Below are 26,093 nucleotides of genomic sequence, written 5' to 3'. Positions count from 1 at the left end.
AAGGGGCATTAGCATGAAACTCGGAAAACAAGGCTGCAGGAATCTCGACTTTTGAGGAGCGACAAACTTTTCCCAACATCAGTGTGAGGAGAAATCCTGCGGGAGGAAAGATTCGGATTGCACTTTATTTTCTTGGCAAAAAAAAAACAACAACCATCTGGTTTGTGCTTTGTAAAAACTGTGAAGATTTTTCACTCTGCGTGTGAAACTCGTGAAATTGATGAGAAGCGCACAGGTACTGGTGCATATAAAAATAAAACAGCTTCAAACTTCTCATTCGGAACATTTTTACTCAACCCAATGTGTGTCAATAACAACTATGTTTACATCCCTTACGAGACGTATAATTGGGGCTTCGGAGATGTTTTAAGTGATATTTTTTCTTCTTTTGAGCTATAAGCTGCTAATGCTAAGCTAAAGTCAGCGTTGAAACTTTTCTGTACAGTTTACAGTTTCACACGAAATACTCCCTGAAGTAAACTTCCTTACAGCCTCTTGGGAGTTATTTGTGTGTTTAGGATGGAGCCCTTCACAGATAAAGTATTTACAATTATTTTCAAAAGATTTTCTTCTTTTTATAACCTCAGAAACAAATAATATGATTTATTTATTAATTTTTTTTAATTGGCTCGCACTTCTCACTGTTTACCCAACTTTCTTTGCTGAGTCACACAGTACAAAGTAATCATGATGACAAAAAAAAAAAGAAGGAAATATCGTCATTGTCAAAATGGAGAATAAAAAATAAATAAATAAATAAAAAAAACACCTCATTATATTTTAGTCCATAACCGCTGGCTGCTCTAAGTGAGGCTATTTTGTCAAGAGACGTTGAAGTGTGTCATTACCTGATCCGGTCTCAGGTCGATGTTCACTTGCTTTGAGCTCATTTGTAGCCTGCCAGTGTTTGAGCAGTTTTACAGTAATAATCTTACAGCTCCCCCGCGATTGCTGTGCAACAAAATGGCCACCTATCGAGATAATTAGCCGCAGCACTTTTCTCCTGTTTATACGCGTGCAGCCGCCGCCGCCGCAGAAAACTGCGAGTGAACGGTAATTAATCTCAAAATGGAGAGGGACATGATGTATTTTCCATCAGGCCTTTTTATTCCTTTTCATACTCTTAAAAAGATGCCGGGCTCTGCGGCTCTCAGGAGAAATTGACTGTTATTGATCAAATGAGCATATTTCCATACTACCATGGCCACAGAGTCTCTTCTTTCTTGGGTCTGTGCCAATAAATGTGCCGGTCTGGATCATTCAGACCGAGGCCCCCTCAGAGGAGCCTGGCAGCCTGGAGGCATCCACACCGCCGCACCTCTTTCTCTCAGCGCCTGGGAATTTTCTCCGTTTCATTCCGGAAATCTTTTATTTAGGACCGCACGAAAACTGTGGAGGGGGAAAACAATATAGGGTCACTGGCGCCGCTGTTAACGTGAGAAATGACAGTCGGCGCAAAGAAAACGACGTTATTCAATTTGTAACTCAGGAGAGGGGGGGGGGGGGGGGGTTCTAAAGTCTGTAGACAGCGTACGTATGTCTGCCGCATACCGCCACAAACAGCCGCCGTGTTTGTATTTTTCACGGTGGCCAGCACATCCCACTCTCTCTGGGGTTGCTCTGCGCTGTCATTTCAGCTGCCTGGCTCCTTCGCAGTGGGCACACGCAGTCATTCACCGTGGTTTCAATGTTGCTAGGCTACCTCACTTCTCCGCTCTTTTCTGTTTGAAAATCTACTGTTCAATAAAGCAGTTCAAGGGAGACCTGTGGGTTTGAATACTGAGCGATATGAACCTGCAGGAGTAACTGACAACACTAATAGCCCTTTTTCCCCCCCCCTACGCGTTTCACAATGCTCTTTTTCTTTTTTTTCCTTCTTCCCTTCCTCAGGGCTGCGGAGCAGCCATGTCTGTGCCTCTCTACCTCTACAGCCGATGCGTCTCCTTGTATCACGATATTCCTCCGTCGCAACATTAATAACATGTTTTCAAAGTGTACACTCTGAATCATAGGAGTGGAGAAAAATCTCCCCTCTGTAGTCTTCCTCTGATCTTTCGTGGTGTGTGTACTCATATCCGCCAAGCAGAGTCTGGGAGTTAATATTATTCCTGCTTAGTCCATCGTGTTTTCAGCTCTGGATGCTGGGCGTACCCAAGCCTGGACTGTCAAACGCTGCATGTTTTCAAGGGTGAAAGGTGAGTCTCAGCAGCGCCTCTTGGCCCTCTCTCCCCGTGCGCTCTCAGCGAAGACGAGCGCTGCCGTTTGACCCCGACACAATGGAAGGCCGCGATCTTTGAACTCTGCCGGGGCGACACACGCCAACCCCCCCCCCCTCTCTCCGCGACCCCGAGTGCGTGACCACCTGATTTCCCTGGAGTCCCAAAACATAAACCCACTCAACTGATCTCCTCTTCCGTGTGGAGAAAAGCCACGCCATTTCTTCCCTACGTTTTCCTCGTCTCGTCTCGCTTATTGGCTGACTTTGGTATCTGGAACGAAGGTTTCTGAGTTCAGATGTCTCGCTCTGTATCATTGCAGCCGGAGCTATTTCCATGTGCTTATCCTGGGCTAACTTTGAAAGGCTCTACATTAATATTTCAAATGCACTTCTGCTCATGGTGAAAGGTTATTATGGCCCGGCGCTGCTGTGGTGGCACACTCTAAAGACTTGTTTTTTTGTAGTTATTGTGGTTGTTAGCAGGAAATGGCTTGAACACTAAGCTAATTACTGCATGTTGACAAAGTACCTTCTGGGAGGGACTTTAAAGCCTAAATGGATCTGACTGTATTTGAGTGCTGGCGCTGCATGCATGTATTGCTGAGAAGATGACATTAAAAAAAAAAAAAAAAAAAAAGGTTTTATCAGGTTATATGTTTGATTGTATCACGTGTATTCTGTCGAGCTGGCGGCACATTATTTCAGTCTAAACTTTGTTCTGTTTTGTGTCGGTGTAAAAACGGTGTGAAATCACAGCATCCAATTACCTTCCTGTTTTCGCAATTTAGTGTGATTCACTTATTTTTGTCGTCACATTTCTATCTGCCGACCTGTCATCTGTTTTTCATCGATTCGGTTGTCTTCTTTTTTTTTTTGTTGATAAAGTAACTACATTTTCCCTTTAGTTTCACTTATTCACTTTTAATGACAAAATCTATTTAGAAACATAGCAGCCTTGAGGATAAGCCCATTTAGGCATTTTAGGAACAACTTTTAAGACAAAAAAATATCTTTACATAAAAAGAAAGGCTGTCTTTGGACCAGGTTTGGTTCTATAAACCTAACAATAGTAGAGTTTGATAACATTTGAAATAGATAAGCTCATAATAGATACATTCAGCACTCAATAGAAGCAACTCTGGTCTGAAAAAACACACATTTATACATTTATTTTAGTGAAAGTATTACATGCTGATCATTTTAAAACCGGGGAAAACTTTGACAGTACATAGTCATCGAATCAGCTCCTCCCCTTAGAAGATGATTGAAATAAATTTAAAATAAATACGCAAGGTTCAGTTAACATCTGGAGAGCTGCAGCACGATCACTTTGATGAAGTGCTGGCTTGATATTATTCTGGCAACCCTGTTCCAGGAGTCCCAGTAGAGGCCACAGTCATGAAGGAAACAAAGAAATGATCCAAATAAAGAAATGAACCAAAAGAAAAGTAATTATGAGGGGCTTCATCCAGGAGAACTCAAATTATATCACAATAGGAATACATTAAGTAACCAAAGTTGTTTTATTTCCTTTCACAAAATAATCTACTTGCTGTCCTTCAACGACGGGTAAAATTAAAAACGATGAGATTTTAATCCTGAACCAAAACGGTTTTGAGCCGACACCGAGCTAAACAACCTACATCATAACGTCTCCGAGGGACACATTTCTAAAGCAGACGCCCAACACGAGTCAGTTCCAAAGAGTGGACTGCAAACTCGGCACGGTTTGATGATCTTACATCTCGAAAATGAAAATAAGCTGGCACACGTCAGAATGAAAAAAAAAAGAAAAGTAGAATCATTCTAAAGCAATAATAAGAAAGCGCATTCAAACGTTTGGATACATACCTTCACTAGCAGTGCTGGATAACGTAGTTTCTACGCTCGCAAGACATACTTCCATTTGACAATTTTTGAATTTAAAGACTTTGTGAAGGTAACAGAAAACGTTCTGAATACGTGGTCACGATACGTAAAATGCCAGCAAAGTGCCCCGTACTTCAGCAGCAATCTAAATCCAATATAGTCATTTGAGATTTTCTTTAAAGTCTTCATTGGACTGGCAGTGCACACAATATATTTCAAGGACAATGTTCACAATAATAATATTGAGTATTTCATTTGTAGTGCACTTTAAATCATAAATGTCAAAGTACTACAGCAATAAGCCAATACATGCAACTTCTTTTTCCCTATGATCTGAGGAAATTAACCAAGAAATTAATAATAAATTAATGAACTTTGAAACAGGAAGAGTGCATCAACCTCTTCCTTTGCAGGGAAAATCTGTTTTGGCACCATGAAGAACTCGAATCTACCTCTGAGCAGGTCTGGAACTAGAAATTGTGAAATGTTTTGACTGTTTTCTGAGTATTTAGCTTTTTTTTTAGGCATCAGGAACATTCCTAAAGGTAATGATTTGTCTTTTGTGTATCACACTTCTGATGTAGATGTTGGTTCGGTATGGGACATGACATCTATGGAGGAGGATCACTAGTGGACAAAGATCGAGTAAACTGATGGGTAGAAAATGCAGCATTATATAAAGCAGGCGAAAAGAGTCCAAAGCTCACACATGGCGGGAGAATTGTGATTTGGAGTGGCTGTGTTATCTCTGGGTCCGATCAGCAAGTCACTATCCCGGGGAAACCGTACCATTACATTTAAGTTTTCTGGTGGAATTAAGTCAGGGTCTTCCACCTTGTCAATTAAGATCTCAATAAAACACAGTCCTGTGGGAGACTGATGCCGAAAGGAATCAATGCTCTACATCAATGATCAATGTTTGTGCGTGTGTGCGTGCGTGCGTGCGTGCGCATTCTTATGTCTCTGCTTGCATTCATATAGTAAACCCTGCATCTGCTGCTCCGTCATTGTACCTAGCATGTCTGCCTCTCGGAGGCGGAGGGCGGGGGAGCGGGTGGGCACGGCGAGGGACATTATGAAGATGGACGACGCTGTCACAGCGGGATGGTGTTTGTCGCAATGCAAGCATTTTCTTCTACTCTATTATCATTATCATGGCTGATGTTATTGTTACAACAGCCATTTCAGGAAGTGGTTGAGCTGCTGCGGCCGAAAGGCAGAAAAGCTAAATGGAAAACAGAGATATTGGAATTCGAGAGGTGTTGTATAATATCTACATTTACAGATAATTGGGAGCATACAGTATGACTTGCCGGGCCTTATGAAATCTTTATGGTTACGTGTGTGGCCACAATATAAGAGCCAGAAGCTACAAAAGGAAGTGTTCCCATGTTGATTTATCGTTCCTTAAGAACATTTGTATGGTTAATGGTCTGGCGCCAACTATGCTGCAAAACCAAGCATGAAGGAGGGTTGAAGCTCAGGGAACAATTTTAACTTTTATGAGCCTTGACACACTTCACAAACCATGCTGGCCATGAGCCGTAATCAAAATTCAGCAGCGGTGGCGGCGGCGGCCATTTAATACGGCAGGAATCTAACCTAACTAATCCAAATTAGACAAAGTGGTACAAGCAAGTATTACCGATGTCATCACCGCGACAGCCGCAGCCGCACTGACAGGACACACATGTTAATGCTGCTCCTGCGTCTCCTCCCCGACCTCTCCCCTCCTCCCCCCCGCACGCTTGTCCTTTAGGATGCTGGAGCAGGTGTGATAAATGCTGCCGTTTAAATCAAAGCACTCCCCCCTCTCCCTCCTCGCCCCCCTCTGGGGAGAAAGAGGATGCCTCCATGCAGATTGATATCAGGAGGCCCCGCCATATCCTGCAAGGCCTGACTGATGGTCTGTCTGGATAAAAAATGAACTTTATACCCACCATGCGAGCTATGATTCATGTGACCCCCCCCTCCTCGGTTGAATCCACTCCACATATACCTTTACTACACGCTTTCTGGAAACAGTATAGTACATCATATGGTGCTGCGCCGCCAAATGCCGGTGACGTGTTCAAACATTCCGACGTGTTTTCAAGGGAAGTAAATAATCGGGAGGTTATTCTCGTTTTTCTTGCCGTAATCAGTCAAGTAAAAAAATGCGTAAGAAATCTTCTCCCTCCCATGCCGCTTGGCAGCGATTCCCCTCCCGAGTCGAGTCAAAGACGTGTCTGACCACTGGTTCTGTTTGGTTCCTTCTGGCCTTCCATACCACCATGAGTGACAGGCAGACAGAAGCGCCGGGGTCACATTACTCACAGTTAGCATTCTGTTCTTGCTCTCTCCTGCGCTAAAAAAGCACGGTGAAGCATTGCACTTTCCGCTCCAAAAGTGAGTAGGTAGTGTGGGAGGTGGTGGTGCAAAGAGGGAAAAAAAAAAAAAAAAAGAAAAAACACAGCTCGGCTTTAGATTCCAATTAATTTACCATCTGAAAGCAAAACTATATTTGCACAGAAGGATAATTGCAAATAAATTAGCTGTAACGTCTCACTTCAGCCGCAGAAGGTGGGGACGAGTGGAGCCTAATGGCCCCCGCATCTCGGAGGGCGCAAAATGTTTTGACACTCCGTCGCAAATTCTCCACGGTCATTTTGACCTCTGTATTGTCTGCTCGCCAAACAAGTCTGCGCGTCTGAAAAGCGGGGACCGCGACGGAGCCCTCCTCTTCGGGGAGGAGCCGCGGCGATTTATAAAGGCTCTTTTCCGGAGAGGTGTCAATGTCGACGGAGGAGCGTTCCCATAATTGCACCCTATAAAAGTGTCGAGTGACTGACGGTTAAGGCTAATGAGCGAGTGGGAAAGGACAGTGAGGCGACATCCCATAATTATCACCTCAAATCTAAATTCTGAAAAAGGGCAGACGTGGGGGGGAAAAATAAAAAAACAAGGAAAACATCAGTATGCTATATATACATTTTTTTTTTCTTTAACTGTTTGACAGGGATGTTACAATGGGGAGGAAAGTGGTGTGATGTGATTATAGGAGCAAAACACAGGAGCTAAACGGCACTCATTGTTTCAAACCCAGACGGCTGCGAGGAGAAAGGAAGAAAATAATAATAATAAAAAAAAAATAAAAAAAAAAAGAATGAGAAAGTTACTTTGCGAATTCGCACTTGGAGAACAAAGAATCACATTTCTGTGGGGATGTGAGTGGCATCTTTCATCACACGTGGGCACAGAATATGTCCAAAGTGTGACAGTCGTCCCTCCCGGCGGGTCGGTAGAAGACCGTTGAGATGAAACTTAAACCCTCGGAGGCCCAGGAAATGCAACCACAGCAGTATATGAAACTTGCCCTATTTGCCACTGATCAAAACCATAATAAAGATCTGTTGATGACTGATTAAAGGTCATATGAACCTAACCGAGCTTGAATAACAATAAAAATCAATATATCGGTCTGAGTGACTTCATATGAGCACTTTCACAATGATTAAGGAGCTTTCACGATGTCGTCACTCGATTGATCTAGTTAGTATAAATGAGGAAAAATTACTGTTTCAGGCCTTTCTGAATGAAGGAAGAGGAAAACAAAACGCACGCGAAGCTGTGCCAGGTTTTTATGGCCTCACACGAGTACGCTCTAAATGTCACGGCGCACAATGCTGTCAAGTCCTCTGAAAAGAGTGCGTCTCTGTTCTCCACTGTGCTGGACGTACCCAGGTCAGTCAATGATTGGGAGTTTAAGCGTGTGGACAAAAGAGGCACTGATTGAGGTACTTACCCTAATGAAACCTCTGTTCCTGCGGTGCTCTTCTGTGTGACTTGATTGAACGGGCACAAGGTATAAGTGTACCTGCGGAGGGAGAAGAACACACGCACGATGATGCACACAGTTTCATCTGCGGCGCCTTCGCTCGCCCTCAGGATGTGTGCTTTTGTGTAAAGTTGTGCTTTCCTTCACTCTATCCTCGAGAGACAACGTACAATCTGACGAGAGAGACACCACCTGCAGATTTGAGCTTTTTGAAGACATGGAGGGATAATTTTCCCTCTAGCAAAAAGGTGATATACAAAACATTTATATTTATACACACACACACACACACACACACACACACACACACACACACACACACACACACACACACACAATACAACTTCACCTGATGAGATTCATATGGCTATTAAAATCCATCTTTATTTTAGTGTGACAGCCCGTTTGACTAGCTTCGCTACCATAAACTAAGCTAAACTAATAGATTATACTCCAGAATGAAAAATTCAGTTATAGCGGCTCAACAAGACACAAAGAATCAATACTGTGAGTAATTCCTCATAAGAAATATGCACAATTGACATAAGGTTAACAAGGGTTCACATAAGACCAACAAAGCATTACAACTACTTAGAGTATATCAGGAAATCCATAGTGTTATTGTATTATATCCTGACATTTATATTGTACTTAGCATACATACCTGGTTCAAATGAACAACGATGAAAGAAACAATAAACATGAAATTACCTCATCTAAAGATAAGAGTGGCTGCTATGATGAACTTACATAAATGATAAATTAATTGCAGTCCCTTTCAACTTTACAACACTTATCATCCTCTTTTGGTTTATCATTTTGGCTTTAAAACAGATGATCGTTTTAGTTCTGGTCTATTATGCATGTGTCTAATCAGGAGATACAGAAACACTTTTACCCACCACAGAATGTCAAAAAATGGGAATTTATTCAGGGTATGAATTTGTACAAAAACTGCAAGATATATCAAAAATAACAGTTTTGGATGCAGCTCTCACACTTATTCTAGCTCCACTTGCGTCACTCTGTTTGTCTCTGTTAAGCTTTACACTAGATGCTCCACACAGGCAGCTTGATTCCGGGAAAATAACTATTTGAAGCAGGAAAAAACATTACAGTATGTCGTGTGTGGTAGATTATGCGTCGCTTTCTGTAAGACACCAACACCAGAACAATAAAATACGATGCTGAAATGAAAACACCGCTGACGGATTAACACAGCAAAAGTTGAGGTTTAAAAAAAAAAAAAAAAAAAAAAAAAAAAGGTGGTGCAGGGGGGCACTATTTATGTTTTAGCGGGAAAGATTATTGAACAGAACAGGATGGCTTTAAATCTCTAAGGCTACCTGCTGGGACAAAAATACTGACAAGGAGCCACCACCCACAGTCCTCTTACGAAGGCAAAAAGAAGTCAAGAGGAACTGCCAGAAGAGACCGTCACTGATGTACTTGGCGGCGACGGCGCTGAAGAGCCGAGGCATGATCACTGGCTCCAGTAACAAACTGATCAAAGACCCTAATGGTGAAACTGACAGAGGGACAGACAGCTGGGCTCTTTTCCTTGACATCTGAACCATTACACTGACTGTTGTGAAAAGAGCAGGGGATGCTGAGAGAGAGAGAGAGAGAGAGAGAGAGAGAGAGAGAGAGAGAGAGAGAGAATGACTCGGGTCTAAGTATCTAAGTAGACGGTGGCCGGGATGTGCAAAGGGGATCAAAAGCTGTACGAGGGAAAAGCAAGATGAAAGAAAAGAAAATAATGAAGATCAGAGATAGCAGGAGAAGTAGGGGATTGGTAGCAGAGTTCCTTTGCGCTTGTTTGCGGACTATATTAAATGCTTCTCATCTTGGAGACTTTCATTTGTCCATTTATCCCTTCATGTCTACTGTACACTTCACAATGAGGAAGCCCCTTCCCCCATCCACAGGAGTGACGCTTTTTTACAGCACATGAGGACCACGGCCCAGACTGAAGATAAATAATGGATGATTGGTATTGATTTAGATGAACGCTGGGTGGATTTTTGTAGGGCGACCATGGAGGTTTTTTATGTCATCTATTTCTGAAAATGACTCTTGATTTTATTGCCGTTTCATTTCATACATTAATGGAGCTCAAAAGAATTTAACTCACTCCACTGATCCAGTAATCTGTTGTCGGTTGCTGTTTGCTTTCATTTAGCCAGAGATATATCGAAAGATCTCCATAATAAACTGATCAAAGTATTATATGGGGTGGTTTGGACATAATATCACACCATCTTTTAATTTCCTGCAGCAGAATTCAAAAGGATTAAAAAAAAATAATAATCTGAATACTCTGTTCTGAGCTCTCAAACAATGGTGATTTTAAGAGACAAACTAAAATCCTTACAGCACAGTGATAAAATATACATCTATCCTTTTTACATCTGCTTCATCCCAATTTATGGTTGCGGGAATCCTGGAGCTGATCTCAGTGGGCAAAGGCAGAGTCTGCCCAGGATAATTCACCAGTCCATCACGGGGCAAACAGAGGCAGAGACACTCACACGTACAGATCATTTGGCTCAGAGCCATGTTTTTGAACTGCGGGATGAACGCTCACTCAAATACAAGGTGAACATGCAAACTAGACCACTGTGCAGCCCTGTGTCTCAAACTACAAGGTTAATAAAAGAAAAAAAATGGAGAAAAAAATGAAATTCTTAAGTGGATAAGAATATGATAACTTTACAAATTTGGGCAAATTCAATAAAGTTATAGTGCAACGATATTTAACATTTTATACAGACAAAGAATCCGAGTTTCTCCTTGCTAATTATCATTAATCTACCCAGTGTTACATGATTATTGCAGTGTCAGGTGTACAAAGTTCCTAGTCACAAAAAATGCTTCTTTATCTCATCATTTTGAGACAATTTACGACGGTATCTCAAAACATCAATGTCATTTTACAACCCGGGTTCATTGACAGTGCATTCCTGATTAAATCAAAAATGTATATTCCATTCAGAAACAAATCTCTGAATGTACTTACACGCAGACTTTAAGGGTCTGTTCCCACTTGTCATGTTTGGTCTGGCAAACCTCTAAAACTCAGCCTGAGACATGGGGGGGGGGGGGGGGGGGGGGGGGGTTCTTCGACAAGCAGCTAACAGCTGGATGTAACTCACACAGCTTGAGATCCTCATAATATTTTGTCAAAAACCTTTGCTTGTAAAGTTTGCCCCGTTGAAATATCACAAACACTCCCCACTGAATAATGGTAGATGGATTTAATAGTATAGCATGTTTTCACCCATTGACACTGTTGACACGTCTCTATATTATATATAATATTATTACAGGACGAGACGGAGGATCGAACCAACAACCCGTGATTGAAAGACAAGCCGAGCTCCAGCCGGCCCAGTCCTGGCTTAATTTGGTCAGAGTACATTGACGTTTTAGGAACGTCGGGGCGGGATGGGGGAAAAAAGACAAGTGCGCTGGGTTGAAACGAACAAAGACACACAGTGTGGCTCCAGCCCAGGTACAGGGTCGGGCTCATTATCCGCTTTCTCGTTTCAGGATAAAAGTGCTCGTACGGGGCTTATTTTTCACAGCTGATCTCGAGTCTATTAAGGCCACTCGACCCCCTCATGGAGCCTCCAACTTCATAAAACAAGTTGGCAGGACACCCGCACTTAAAAGACCTTTTGAAAATGCTCCAATGGAAGTGGAAACCCATGTCGGTTCAACTCTTCTAACATGTACAGCCATTTCTCGTCCAGAAACCTTAAAAAAAAATAAATAAAAAAAAAAATACAACAGATAAAACAATGTGAGATGTGCCTTCCACACCAAATAAATGAATAATAAAATAAATAAATGCGAATTCCCTCTTGACACTGGCTTTATTGTTCCGTATACGAGCCACCAGATTCATTAAGTTTGTGAAGCAGGTGTTTCTGGAACTACAAACATCCTCATTTGAGCCCACAAACAGATGGCACCTGATAGACAGAGGCACACCGAGGACAGGAAGGGAGGGGGAGGGAAAAAAAAGGGGTAACGCAATGAAAAAGCTATCAAATGAGTCCCACAAGGGAGTACCCCGGTATGTCTGTACCTCACTTCCCTCTCTCTATCACCCTCTCTCTTACCCTCAAGGCAAAACCATCCATCCCTGCCCACTTTTGCTGACACGCCATCGCAGCACACACACAAATTGCGAGTCTATTTGTGTGTGGGGGCACTGCGATCTGACCTTGAACGCTCGTCTCCATGTGGCAGTGTAAGAGGGAGAAGAGAAAAAAAAAAAAAAAAACAACGCTGGAAGAAAACAGAACTGTGGAGTTGGCAAAAAAATTGAAAAAGTTTGACGAGATTAGAAATGGCCAACATGCAAGACTGAGCTGCAGGTTGATTAGCTGTCTGTCTGTGAGACGGACACTTCATCTTCTGCCATCTGCGTTAGATAAGCGCGACATAGCAGAAAGGTTAAACAGGCTAATTTACACAAACTGTCCCCGGCTATCCTTAGCAATCCAACACAGCGTGGCACGGAAGAGCAAATATCTGCCGAAGATGGACGAGTGTTGACAAAGGGCTTTCGTGAGAGGCGACTGACACGTCATGGAAATGTGACACCAAGAAGAAACCGGGGGAACAAAGACAAAAACAGAAGAGAGGGCAAGACAGAGGGATAGAAAGAAATAAAAGTGAGTGGGAGGGAATCGAAGGGAGCCGGCGGTGACGCCGCGCATATGAATCACCGACTATACAGGCTCAATATGACAGACGATGACGTGCGACCAGGGGGGACCACTGGGTAGAGGATACAAAGGATGAGGAAAAAGACAAGAAGATAAAACATGCTGGGTCACTGATTGAGCCTTTGATAATAACAAGAGGCAGCAGATCAGAAATGACAACAGTGATCATCCCATTCAGGCCCTAAACTCCACACTGCGTCTTTTTCGGTCCCTCCCCACGTTGGAGCTGTCACCGTCTGACAATGCGGCTCTGTCACGAGCCATAATAAGTTGGTACCACGGTGTCAACCTTTGGCAGGTGTTCTCGGGCCTGAAGGTATACAGTTAGAGAATAAATATCTTCGATGCAACCTCTTAGGCCCAGAGGTAGTATTTTATGCCTCACTGGATTGGATAGCAGGCTCAGTTCCCTCATAAATCGACTGATTTCTGGAGCCAAAACAATGTTTGGTGCGGAATTCTTTCTGAGTGTAAGCTGATAAAAACTCAAGTATAACAAAACCTACAAGTCTTCATGGTTGTTCAACATAAATTCTCCCCCAACTCCTTGTATTTATATATCAGTGCGTTAAAATTTAATAACACCAGAACCAACAGCAGGTATGTTGCTAAAAGCCGTGAAGTCAATCAATTGATAACGCAGTGCAACGTTGCCAGTATTCACTGTCACATTTACTCAGTTGTCATAGATGTGAGCTGGAGTTGCTCACATATAGAAATGTACATCATGGATATTGTAATAGTGCAGAGCTTAAATGGATAGCTGCACTTCTCCGTCATATTTTTTTATTGTTGCAGATGTTTGATAGTAATAGTACGGTTTAGCTTCATATAAAAGAAGAAGAGAGGGTTAGAGGTAGGGGAGTTGAGTGGTTAACAACTTCACAACTATACTATTTGCATGTTCTACCTGTGCATGTGTGGACTTTCTCTCCTCTTTTTTGCTTTGTCTTACACTCTAAACACACACTTTAGGTTAATTAGTGACTCTAAATTGTCACCATTTGTGAATATGTGTCTGATTGTCCGTTACGCTTCCCTCCACTCCAGTATTGGTGGGAATCGTCCTAATCGGTGAAAGGTGGGTACGGAAATAGAGACAATTGTTATAGAGGAGCGATTCTCGCTTGGTGGGTGGTGACCTGAAAGTAGTTCACCGACTTGTTTTCGGTGAAACGCGGGTTTGTTTGCGGGGAAAGAAAATGTTAATACGAAAACCAATGTAGCTTCATCCACTCACTCCTTAACAATTAAGATTTGGCGAAGCCCCACAACATTCAATATTGACTCTATATTGTTGTTGTTTTTGCCTTGATTAGGGTTGGGTGCTTGACATTAATGGGTGACAGTGGGTGCTGAAGCCAGACCAGCTGAGAAGCGCTTGTTTTGCAATAAAAGCTTAATTTGAAAGCACAAACAAGCTCTTAAAGTTAGAGGCTTTTTAAAAAAAAAAAAATTATGTGGCAAATATGTCTCATGAATGTAATGTTATATAGTTTTACTTGGTCAGGTAAGTTTGGTTTGAGCTGCATGTATGCCATCACCCTATCTGGACTCAAACGCAACCACCCACAAACAATGAAATGTCACACACTCAAGTGGTTTTTTTTCTTGGGCATTTTTAAAAAGTAAAAAAAAAAAATGTTCAGCATATTTATTCCTCAGTCCACTGACATCCAGTCGAGACCGAGACAGAGAGAGAGAGAGAGAGAGAGAGAGAGAGAGAGAGAGAGAGAGAGAGAGAGAGAGACAGCAATTAGGCACTTCTCCTGGTAGACTGCTATGTGACGGCGTGGGTGGAGTTCACCGGAGGTGACACTGCAAACTGCAGCAGCATCAACACGAGCTGCAGGTATCGGCGCGTTACGCTCAGCCGCCACGCCAGGAGTCAAAGGTGACCTGGCAACATAAAGTGACACGGTTAATTGTTTATTAGCAAACTTTGAAGCAAACCAACACTATTTATCTTGATAGCGCACAGCAAAGCTTAGGTCACACATTTAGTAAATAGAATGTGTTTCATAACAGCGTTGCCGTTGCATAACAGGTGACACTCCGGAAAGCTTCACTTATTTGAGTCATGTTTGTGCTGTTGATTAAATTTAAGATTCATTTTCTTTATTTATGAAATAAATAAATCCACTGATAAGAGATCGTGATATTTAGGCTTAAAATAGGTTAGGAAAGCAACCGACATGTAATACTGTACATAAAAAGGCTTCTTTTAAAAAAAAATTTGGAAGAAACGAAGCTAATACAATTTGAAACTGTACATTTAAAAAAAATAAGTGCACTTCTCCTGTGGAGCAATGAGAAAAAAATACAAAAATTGGAAAATTCATTGCTTTAGCACCTGATCAGAGGACGCACAATTACAACTACTGACAGTCACAGTAAACTATTAAAATAATAGCAACTATATGCTCTACAACACTCCTGAGCTGAATGGAAAATACATAAATATGCTGATCATTTCAAAAGAAATGTGTCTCTCATTTATTTTTCCATTACCCTGTGATTGGCTTTCTGACTAATACCTATATAGAGAACAGAGGCACAATGCCACAGTTTTGACTGTCACAATTATATGAACGTAAAATTAGTTCAATTCAGCACAAACTGCTTGAAAGGTATTTGTCTTTGCTCTTGACACTACAGATAAAGTGAAATCCACACCCAGATGTGATTTAACCATATACGACTGAGACCTGGTCTTCCTGTGGATCTCAAGTGTACGCATCAAATCTGACTGATATATATATATATATATATATATATATATATATGTCAAGTGATATTTATAGCAGTTTTTTAAAAAGAATAAAAAAAATGGAAAAACATTGTGGTTTATGATATATTCTGATACTATATTTTTAAAGTTTTACTGTTTGTAATAAATGAGGGAGGTTCCATTAGTATCCTGTTAATAAATGCACATATACATGCTGTGGTCTGACGTGATCGGTCAGAATACTCCCCATTGACATATGACACACACGCATGCGATTCATGTAAAGTGTCCGGAAGGTGAAATGGGGATTGAACCACCAACTTTGGGATCAGAAGATTATAAACTCTACAAGCGAGGCCTCCCCATATAGGAGACTCAGGCAGGTGCGCAGCTGGAAAAGAGCACAATGATATCGAGTGCTGTGCATTGGCAAGACTACGGCGTTCACACCTGCGTCTGTTAAATATGTGTTCCAGCGCAGTGCTGTGTTCACCTGAGCGGCACACGGCCACCTCCCATACGATCTCAAACTTTGGGAAGAACCTGTTTGCAGTTGTTTGTGTTTCTGCTTCGTTAGTCATTTCTCCATGGGGGAAAAAAAAAAAAAAAAAAAAAAAAAAAGGTGTTTGGGTGTGATTGTTAGAACTTAATCACGGCGAATACATTTGATTAAATCACTGAGTTCTATCAGGTATTTCTGTGGCTTCTTGGGAGAGATGGGTTAGTTCGTGTTGCCGTTTGCCTCCTCAGACGGAGGAGCAACTCCATAAGATCGTGATCTCAACTCAACCATTGCAATTGAATGACTTCAAACTTTGTGTTCCCCAGGTGTAGTCTCATTAAATCTTTTAAAAGTTTGCCTGTTTTATTGATTTTGGCTGAAAAATGATATACCCATAATAAAAGATCATGTCTCTGCAACCACAGTGTCTATTTGGATTTTAGTACCAAAATAAAGGGAACATTTTTGTTCCATTTGGAGATTTGGTAATTTATTGTGTTGGAGTTGTCTTTGGAGCATTTTAAACTGGCTTATATATTCTTGTAAACAAACTTTTCCGATTTAATTCCTATTAATCTGCAGACCCTAAAGGGTGGAGATACACGAGAAGCCAGGAGAAGTTTAGCTCAGAGGAGCCCAGAGACTTGAAGTGGAGCAGTTAGCCTGGCCTGAAGTCTCCGCCGGTGGCCTCTGAGCCTCAAAGACGAAGGTACAACGGTGCAGGAAGTCAGTGCACCCGGCAGCGCCGTAGCCCTGCACACCTCCCCCGATAATACTACAGCACAACCTGCCATTTTTACACTCCGGCTACTCGTTTTCTCCCTTGTTCCGCGACGTGTGCTCAGCTGAGCTAACAAGGTGGTATCGATCCTCTTCATCAGACGCCAAACACAAAAGGTCTGTTCCCCCAAAATGTTGGGCTTTTCCTTCAGGACGATTCGGAGCAGCAGCACAACTAATTGTTGATGTCACATTCATGTTGTTGAATATTAGAGAAAATTAGAGATTTTGTTTGGTGGAGACACCTGATCTGTGTGTGTGTGTCTCTCTCTCTCTCTCCGCAGTCTGAATCAATAGTGAATCATCTGACCTGCTTGTCAGGTTGTCTAGTGCCTATCTGTCCTTTAATCAGCAGCTCCAGCTTTAAGCCCCTGTGTCAACAAGCCGACGCCTCGCTGGAGTGTTTTTGGTGCAGGTTACCGCCGCACCTTTGTCACTCAGCTTGACTAAAATACCAATCCTCTATGTGACTGCAATGCTTAACTGGAGTGCTAAGGCCACACTAAAACACCATGAAGAAATCCATCAGTGGACGGTGCAGCAAAAAAAAAACCTGCACTGCACACGGTGTACTGAGTGGATAAGAATATAACAGGCACCTGGAAGAGGGCATTCCCTGGACTAAACTCGGATAACTGCTGATGAGGGTTTTTTTTCCCCTTCTCTGTTTAAGTATAACACAAAGAAATGCAGAGTTGAGTAACGGTCCAACATATTCTATTGCGCCTGTTTCTTTTAATTCTGCTCGGTTAGAAAGCACTCGATCTGTTGGGGTGTACAGTAAATAGCTATGACCTAAAATAAGGAGGGCATGCTGCAATATAAATTACTCACATTTGTTTTGTTAAAAATAGAATATTACATTAGAAATCAATTAACCGTAAAAAATCATATCCACCATTGCACAGATTTATCCATTTAACAAGTCATTTTAATGAAGCTTGTGTAATACCATAGAATTAGGACTTAAAACCAGATGACCGCTGATTCAGGAACTGCTCCCAAGTACTGTGCTGTTATAACTGTTCTGCACTTTCATTACATAATAAGTGGTCGCCTATTCTATACTTAGGAGGAGCAATTTCCTTGTCTTACTACAGCGCTTATTCTTTATTTTATTTTTTTTTTCCCCAGGACAGCATCTAATATAAGAGCACCAACTGCAGGAGAGGAAGGAGGCGGGAGGGAGGCCATTTGATTTATGTCTCGGTGGTGAAAAAGTTCTGCAACGTCTCGGTCCTTTCTCTTTTCCTCAGTAAAAGTTTTAAAGTGCAGCCATGATCTGAGTTTTATTTTTGGTGCTCCTTCACAGTTTTGAGCGGTCATCTCATTAGGTCTCAAGAGCAATTATGGAATCAAATCCCAGAGATGTCGCTAATTTTAGGATCACTATTTAAAATTCCATTTCCCGGACTCGTATCATTTCTAGAAGAGCATCATGATCATTGTGTGGGTGGCTCTGTGAATTTTCTTTATGGAGCTCGTATAAAAGAAGAGAAGTCCTTTGTGATTATGGAGCAACTCTACACGTTATATAAACATTGTCACAGTATGAAAACTCTGGAGCTGTGCTTATACATGGTAGATGTTATATTTGTGATATTAATAAGACAAAGTCACACTGACTTTCCACCTGATGCAGAGCCCATTGCACAGAACCTGATGAGTGCAAAAGCCAATAAATTATAAGGCCTAGTTTTAAACAGCTTGACGTTTTCGTAGTTATTTTCTATCAATAGGAAATAAAAGAAGCAAACAACATCTACAGATCTTTTTCAGAAGAATGTTATTACAGTTGTCGTTTTCCTATTGGAAATATTTACAGTTGAGACATTGAAGATTTGACAGAAGAAAGAGCCGGATTATATTTGTGAGAGTTACATTTATTGGCCATTTAACGGTAATAAAATCACACGCATGTAAAATGTATGAAAATTCTATTAAATTTTTTTTATGAAAAGTGGAAAAAATTACATTGAATTGTCATGTGATTTATTCATAAAGAAGCAAAATAAACATTGAAAGGTGCATTTTCTTTTTTTTCCCACCAAGTAATCCCGTGTAAATCATATACATGGGTGTAAATCTGATAACATATACAAAATGGTAAACATTTTATTGAAGTGTGGCGCAAATTGGTTCAAAATAGTACAGAATAACTATTTCACTTTTCTCCCTCAAAGGTGTAAGAAAAATGATTCCTAACACATTCTCGTGCTAGGAAATCTACTTCAACATAACTTAAGGTGATAATTAAAGTTCCCACATTAAAAAGTGGGAAGACAAAAAAAAAGAAAAAAGAAAAACACAAGCCAATAATAAGAGGCTTAGAGAGCAGCTGCAAAACATCTGTTCTCACAAATTCAGTTCAACTTCAACTCCGGTCTGCCTCTCGCACAATAAGGGCTATGTTTAAAAAATGTGCTAAGAAAAAGGAGGGAGGGATTTCACAGCTTAAAGGTACAGTGTGGATTCTGAAGAGGGGTTGTATGAGATACTATGTTTAGCTCCATGTGCTATTCTATCATATTTCACATCAACCGTGGCTTTCACACTAAAGAACTCTACTTTACTTTTGCTTCAAACCAAGTTAATGTTAACTACCCAGCACAAGCAAACACTAATATCTATGTTTACTTGGTTGTAATATGTTTGCATTGAATTTTCATGTGGTTTCTGACTCCATCCCTGTCAGAACTTCCTACCTCAGTAATTCTAATTTGCTAATAAGACATAATAACTTTCTCTCATGAAGGACTTATCATTATTTAAAACCACACACACTGACACTGCTTGTGACCTCACTGCATATAGTGGGAGCAGAGAAAAAGAGAAATCTCCACCAACTTCCTCCCACTTCCTCCCTTTGTCTCTTGGCTTCCATCTTATTTCATTGAGGAGACGATTCTATGCGTATTTGATTCAACATCACTGCAAGTGGACTTTCTTTGTCTCTGATCATGTTTGCATAAGTATTTTGTCTTGCCCTATACATTGAATAAGTTATAAATTAGCTTTTTTTTCAAAGTGAAGACGATATTTGCTTTGTTTAGAACCATGGTATCCTAAATCACCTGTTAAGATTATTAAAATGACGAATAAGCCTAAATTAAACACACGACGTAGCTCCCTGGTGATTTATAGTTCCAGTTAAAAGCCCTGCACCCATCAGAACAGTTTAAAATATCAAGTTTCCAATCATATACCTACTATCTCGTTCTATCTGCTTGGAACTAAGTCATACACCAAAGTGAATGCCCAGTAAACAGTGGTTTGAGATCAACACAAAATCCAAGACCGATTTGCTCGATAAAGGTTTGGTGAATATGTATCTTTGCATAATGCCTTCGGCGAAAGGTGACATAATCACACCGTAATGACTCTTACTTGCATTACTAAATATACCTCTGCTCTGTACAACTCCGTTATATCATCTGACATTTGAAAGGGAACACTTTTCGAGGGGAAATTGACTTCCTATTAGACTTGTTTTCTGCCTCTCTGTGTGGAACATTGAAACAACACATCATGCCTCGCTCAGGGTGAGAAGTTTAGTCCTCTGGTTGTTAAATATCACTCTCAATTACAGGTGTTTTGCGTGCCGTGACGCGATGGGAGTAATCCCTTCCAATTTACACCACTCGGATGCCCCTCCTCGATACCCATATTAAAGGGGTCAAATGTTTGACTGGATAAAATGCTCTGGGTAACCAGGATCAAAGCGATCACAGCTAATGCCGCCACAGACGTGTCATTAAATGCAGACTTAAACGGTGTGGCGCTCTCATCGCTGGCACGGATGTCCCCTGGAAAGAGTTGCAGGTTTTGCATCCTGTTTTAAATCCGCTTCGGCACAGATTCAGGTTTTCCAGTTTCAGCTTATTGGCCATTTGTAGTGTGAAAACCACATTGGAAGAAAATGTGCAAGGGAGCTCAAAGGGCTCAAAAAATGATCAATCAATCAATCAATGCCACATAAAATTCTATAGGGTAAAATACTGTACAATGAAAAGTCCATACAAAATTAAAGTGCCTTGTTTAAAGTCATCACAGCTTGAGGAAACAAACCAGTGGATCAGTGGAACATTTGATGGAGTGACATCGTTTCCCTGAAGGAAGCATTTCAAAAATGGCCCCGGCAGGATGGCCCGAGGCGTCGTTCGCAATTTGTAAAGTTCGATTCGAGAGTCTCGCTTTATGTGTAGCCTGCAGGAGCGGCAAAGTACAGCCAATGGTCCTGCTGGCCGAGCGAACCACTTTGTATTTTCTTTCTTTCAGAGGGAGATTTTCAGACCACACAGTAGTACAATTGGCTAAAACACTCTCGATTACGCAATAGTAGAAGTTTAAAAGAATCTTAGCATGTTGAGTAAAATCACGGCGCTTGCGTAAAAAAGAAGAGGCGCCGTCTTGCTTTCTTCGCAATGTTACTGGTATTAGAGCACCAATTCAAATCAAGAGAAAGAGCCACGCCCAAGAATTTACATTCCTCCACAATCTGCACCTCAGAATCATTGATAGTAATGGGCACCTGATTCCTATTGTGACAAAAGTCGATAACAAGTTCCCATGTTTTTTGATCAAAAGCAAGTTGTTTACCTTACTCCATTGAACAACATTTTCTACCACCTCACGATAATGTGATTCACTTTTTGAGCTGATAAGCACGATGATGGTTGTATCATCTGCATATTTAATAATCACATTACTTTCATGAGATGCTACAAGGTCTTAGTATACAGCGTGAACAACAGGGGGCTCAGAATACATCCCTGCGGGGAACCACTGCTGGCATACAGCTCATCAGAAATACAACCATTGATTTTGACCCTTTGTGGTCGGCAAGTCAAAAAAATTTAAAATCCATTTACAAATGGCATCATCAAGTCCAAGGTATTTGAGTTTGTGACTAAGAATTGGTGGGACCTTTGAGTTAAAAGCTGAACTGTAGTCTATGAATAGCATTCCAGGGTATGACTTCCCATTGTCAAGATGCTTGTAGGCAGAGTTCAGAGCAAAGGAAATGGCGTTCCTCAACACTTCTGTTTTCGCTGTATGCAAATTGGAGCGGGTTCACAGAGCACAGTTTAAGGACACGGGGGGGGGGGGGTACGGTCCGGACCAGGAGCTTTCCTAACTTTAGTCCTGGAGAGGACCCTCTGGACGTCCTCCTCAAGGACGGTAAAGCCATTCGGCTCATTACAAGCAGGAAAAGCAACAGACTCAACGTTTACAGTTTCAAAGCGACAATAAAAGTCAGAAAGTTCATTTGGCAAAGATGGGTCAACATTTGTAATGGATCCTCCTTTAGGTTTCCAAGTGATGATGGAGTTTAACCCCCGCCACATACGTCGAGTGTTTATTTAAACATGGGCTGGTTCATCATACCCTTCAACTTGTAAAAAGAAATAGTGCAGCCAATATTGTGGACCAGCAGGATGAATTCCTGTTGACAAAGCTCGCTCCCATGAAAAGGGGTTTCCACCAACATCAGCCAATAACAAAATCATTTTGGCCATTTCAAATGTAACACAGCCAATAATGTGATATCATAATAAGATTTTGATAATACTTTAATAAAGGAATACATACTTGGCTGGTTGATAATTTATTAAAGAAGGATTAAAAAAAAAATTAAAAGCCTTGAAAATTAAAAACCGTAGCCAATAAAGTAATAAATCACAAATAGTGCTGCCTGTTTTGAATTTTGTGGTTCAGGTCCTTGTTAGAGAACAGAAACACTGAACAATTGATTATGTGTATTCAAAAGAGGTCACATTAAGTAAACCTGTGAAGGCGTTTTCGGTCCGTCCTGAAATTGCCCCCCCGAAAGCCCAGTACCCAGAACTATGTGTGAGTAACATTTGTCACTTTATGATCCTTCTCTTGACCAAACAACATTCTAAATAACTTACACAATAAAATCATTTTTCGATCTGTAATTACAAATCCAAGCGTGTCTTCCTGTCCCCGTTGCCTTGATTAAAGAATCTTTTCAGCTTTAGCGCTAATAAAAACCTATTTGAGGTAATTCGTGTGACAGATGAAGCAGTGATTTCTACAGAGTGTGATGTTTGAAGGTCTTTAGTCATTGAGGACATAGTATTGGCATTTGCACAAGCCAAGGCCTGCAAGCAGCAGATTTTTTTTTATTTATTAATTTAAATGTTTTAAGCAAAGTTGCTTAAAAGCAAAGTTGCTTAAAAGCAAAGCTGCTTATGTTTCCATTCACCTTTAAATACACTGTAAAATTAAAAGATGCGTGTTGAATCCTCGTTATGAGAACCAGTTACTGTTTAAGTCAGTGTTTGTGTGTGGAGGTCCCCACGATGCCTCTTGCCCGGAGCCTCCAGGGGTCGAAAAATGCACCTGTAACCATCTTTCACTGGAAACTGATCCAAAGTGAACCCTGTGCAGAATGTGGAGCTGCTTGTTTAATAGATTTGAAGTGCGTATGATGGTTGGAAAACGGGAATCGTCAAAGACTTTGGTCAAATAAGGTTGATGCTATATTGTCATGGAGTTGTTGTACTGTGTCTTTTCGACAAAGGCACAAAATACAATATAGTTCAGTTGAAACTTGCCATGATAATACATCATCTCAAAGGAAAATATTGATGCTGGATGGAAATTCCACTTTCACTGAAGTTCCTCCAGTTGCCGAAATAGATCATATTAGATTTGATTAGATGAGATAAAGTCGGTTGATCTCGCCAGGAGGCTCAGGTTGTCTCAGCAGGAACTGTAAATGAGACACAGCAGGAAAATGAATATAAGATAAACACTGTTTATCAGAGGAATCACAATTTTTTTATACAGCAAGGCTTTTTCTTCCGTCTCTTTTGGGTTTTATTGGTTTTAACTACATGTTGGTTTCTCTCCTGGGGCTCTTTGTTAAACCTTAAAAAAAATCCTGTTGTTCATTTTTGTTCATCACCGACCACTACTGAAATGGCCTTTTTTCCTTATACCAACTTAGTGGCCTGAATGGTTAAATACAGAAATGAATATAATGTGTAATTTGCATTACTTGGCTCTGTACTTAAAGTTAAAGGAAAAAGAAATGGCTAAATGAAGCCTTTGTTGCACAATTCTAATTCGACTACAGTGGTGAGATAAAGTATTCAGAACTCAAACTGTCTTTCAGTTTCGTTATAAATGAATCATAACTACGTGATACAATAAAGTTACAATGATAGACTAATCATATGCGTTGTACACTTTATTATGGCTTTAATTAACACATTTAAAATATGCAATGCTAGCGGACAAATGGGGAAATCCTATGTTATCACATCTTTGGCAGCTTATATTGGCAGCTGATCAGATTTGCACATTGAGAAGCAAAGTTTGGACTATTTCTCATCACAGAACATTTTGAAATCGAAATTTTTCCAGACTGTGTATTTTCTCCTTATTGTGTACAAAATGTACTTCCAGAATTATGGTTCAGTCCCTGAAACATGAAAGGAGCCACACATCATGATACTTCCTCCACCGTACCCATCAGTAAAAAATATTCTCATGTAAGCATGTAGTTTCCTTTTGGCTCCATGTCCCAACATCTATTTAATCATACTGCATTGTCGTCTTTGGAGTCCACCTCAAAGCATACTTCTTGGAAGTGTGGCCACATTGCGAATTTGTCCTAATTTGTGGACATTTTGTTAAACTAATTTCAACTTTTGTTGAGAATATTCCTTAAATTTCCCAAAGTGAATCAAATCCACAATTTAGATTTTGTGGTCTTCAGACATCTTTTTTTTATTTTTTTTTACAAGGCATCAAATCATTTTTGTGGGTAAAAACATGAAAAGGTTTGTTACTTTATGAGTCAGTAGCTCATCATCTCACTTGAATCTTTCTCAAAAAAAATTTGTAGCACTTAGTTTGGTGATTTTTAATTTTCTCTTTTTTGGCTCCTAATCTGTTCTGTGGCACTGCGGATGTTTAATAACTCTATCAAAACAATACATAAGACATTGCAGTTTAAAGTCTTCATGGGAAACTAATGAAAAGCTAAGTTTGTGTGATATTCAAGGCTTTTTTTGCGGTGTTATTTTTTCAGTTAGTCTTTATTGTAATCAAAAGTGAGTTGTGGTGTAAATGAAAGATTAACTTTACTCACATAGCACATTTTCACTCAATCAATATACTTTAATGTTGATATACTCTGTTTTAAATTTGACTGTCTCAAACCTGATGAGCATGTCGACATATCTTTCATTGTGGTTTAAAATCTGAGGTGAGAAAGTTAAACAGGTTCCAAGACATCCAATGCCTCGACCGTATGACCTCAGGCAGCCTGGGATTATTTACCACTGCTTCATCACCCAACACATGATGACTGCTGCTACGATTCACAACTACTAACAACCAATAGAAAATATTGCATTGTAATTCCATTACTTTGCATAATGATTGTTGGATTGAGGCAAAATTCGGGATTAGTGAAACTTTCCATTTCCATCACAGAACTACTTCTCCTGCAGGTAAATGCCTGTAGGCTTCCATGAAGGATAAGATTTTTGTTCTTCTGTACTGACAAAGACTGTCATGGTTTTCACATCTGATTTAGTAGAAAGCGGCCGAGCCTACCCAAACAGTAACAAGTTTTCACATGTACCACGGGGAGGGAAATGCTCACAGTTCACGTTCGGTGTTCTCAAACTTTTTCCAACTTCACCCTACAATGTAATTAATTTGCCATTTAGATGCTGCTTGTTTCACACAGCAGCCCTCCAAATTAGAGGAGAGCGGTATCTACCTGACGAACAGCTGCACATCTACAGGGATGCAACACATGGGAACAACAGGATCCTTACAAGTCTTTCACACTTGTCATTGGATATTTTGTCAGCGGTTGCCTGAATTTCAGAACTGTGCAGTTACAAATCTACTGTTGGCTTGTCATTTCCTCCATGCTGAGGAAATTAAGTATAATAGCGGCTCGTGATTTGGAGGTGAGGATCGGTGTTTTGGATAGATCTGTACTAAAATGCACTGCAAGCGCAGTCTGTATTGAGCCGAAGAAGTAAGACGAGAAACGACGACGATAGAGTTGATGAACTTGGATGTAAATCAGCTTTGTTTCACTGAGAAAAGAGGAAGTCCTGGTGGGCTGTGATAAGATAGCAGAAAACTTGACTGCTTCGAAAGCAATCGGCTCGAAGACACTCGACCTACTTCTCCTCGGCTGTAAAGTTGGCAGCGTAACAGAGACTGATGAGATGTGGTGATTTTTATGACCCCACCAGATACACAAGGTACTCGTTGCCAGCTCACAGGTCTGCTGGACAAACGGAAAACTCTCACTCCTTCAGATAGAAACCCCCGCTGTGGACTGGGCAGAATCTCCATTTGTGTTCAGTTGTTTACAGGAAGAGACCAGCATCATGACAGCCAAGGGCTTTGTTGAATCACAATTGAGCGAGGGA

At 40.9% G+C, this 26,093-nt stretch overlaps 1 protein-coding gene across 2 annotated transcripts in view; it reads right to left on the bottom strand.

Annotated features, from left to right (window-relative positions):
* Positions 1-26,093, bottom strand: part of LOC308123896 (glucosidase 2 subunit beta-like) — a 141,540-nt gene that overhangs the window by 13,464 nt on the left and 101,983 nt on the right. The window contains exon 13 of one of the 2 annotated variants that reach the window (XM_080486621.1): positions 7,872-7,943. The exons of the other annotated variant lie outside the window; for it this stretch is intronic. Coding sequence (XP_080342747.1) covers positions 7,872-7,943 — 72 coding nt within the window. The remainder of the gene's footprint in view (positions 1-7,871; positions 7,944-26,093) is intronic. 2 annotated transcript variants of the gene reach the window in all.

This window comes from Lipophrys pholis, assembly GCF_963383615.2.
Source record: "Lipophrys pholis genome assembly, chromosome: 18".
NCBI lineage: Eukaryota > Metazoa > Chordata > Actinopteri > Blenniiformes > Blenniidae > Lipophrys > Lipophrys pholis.
Note: the sequence above shows the minus strand (reverse complement) of the source record. Positions and strands in the feature narration are given on the sequence as shown.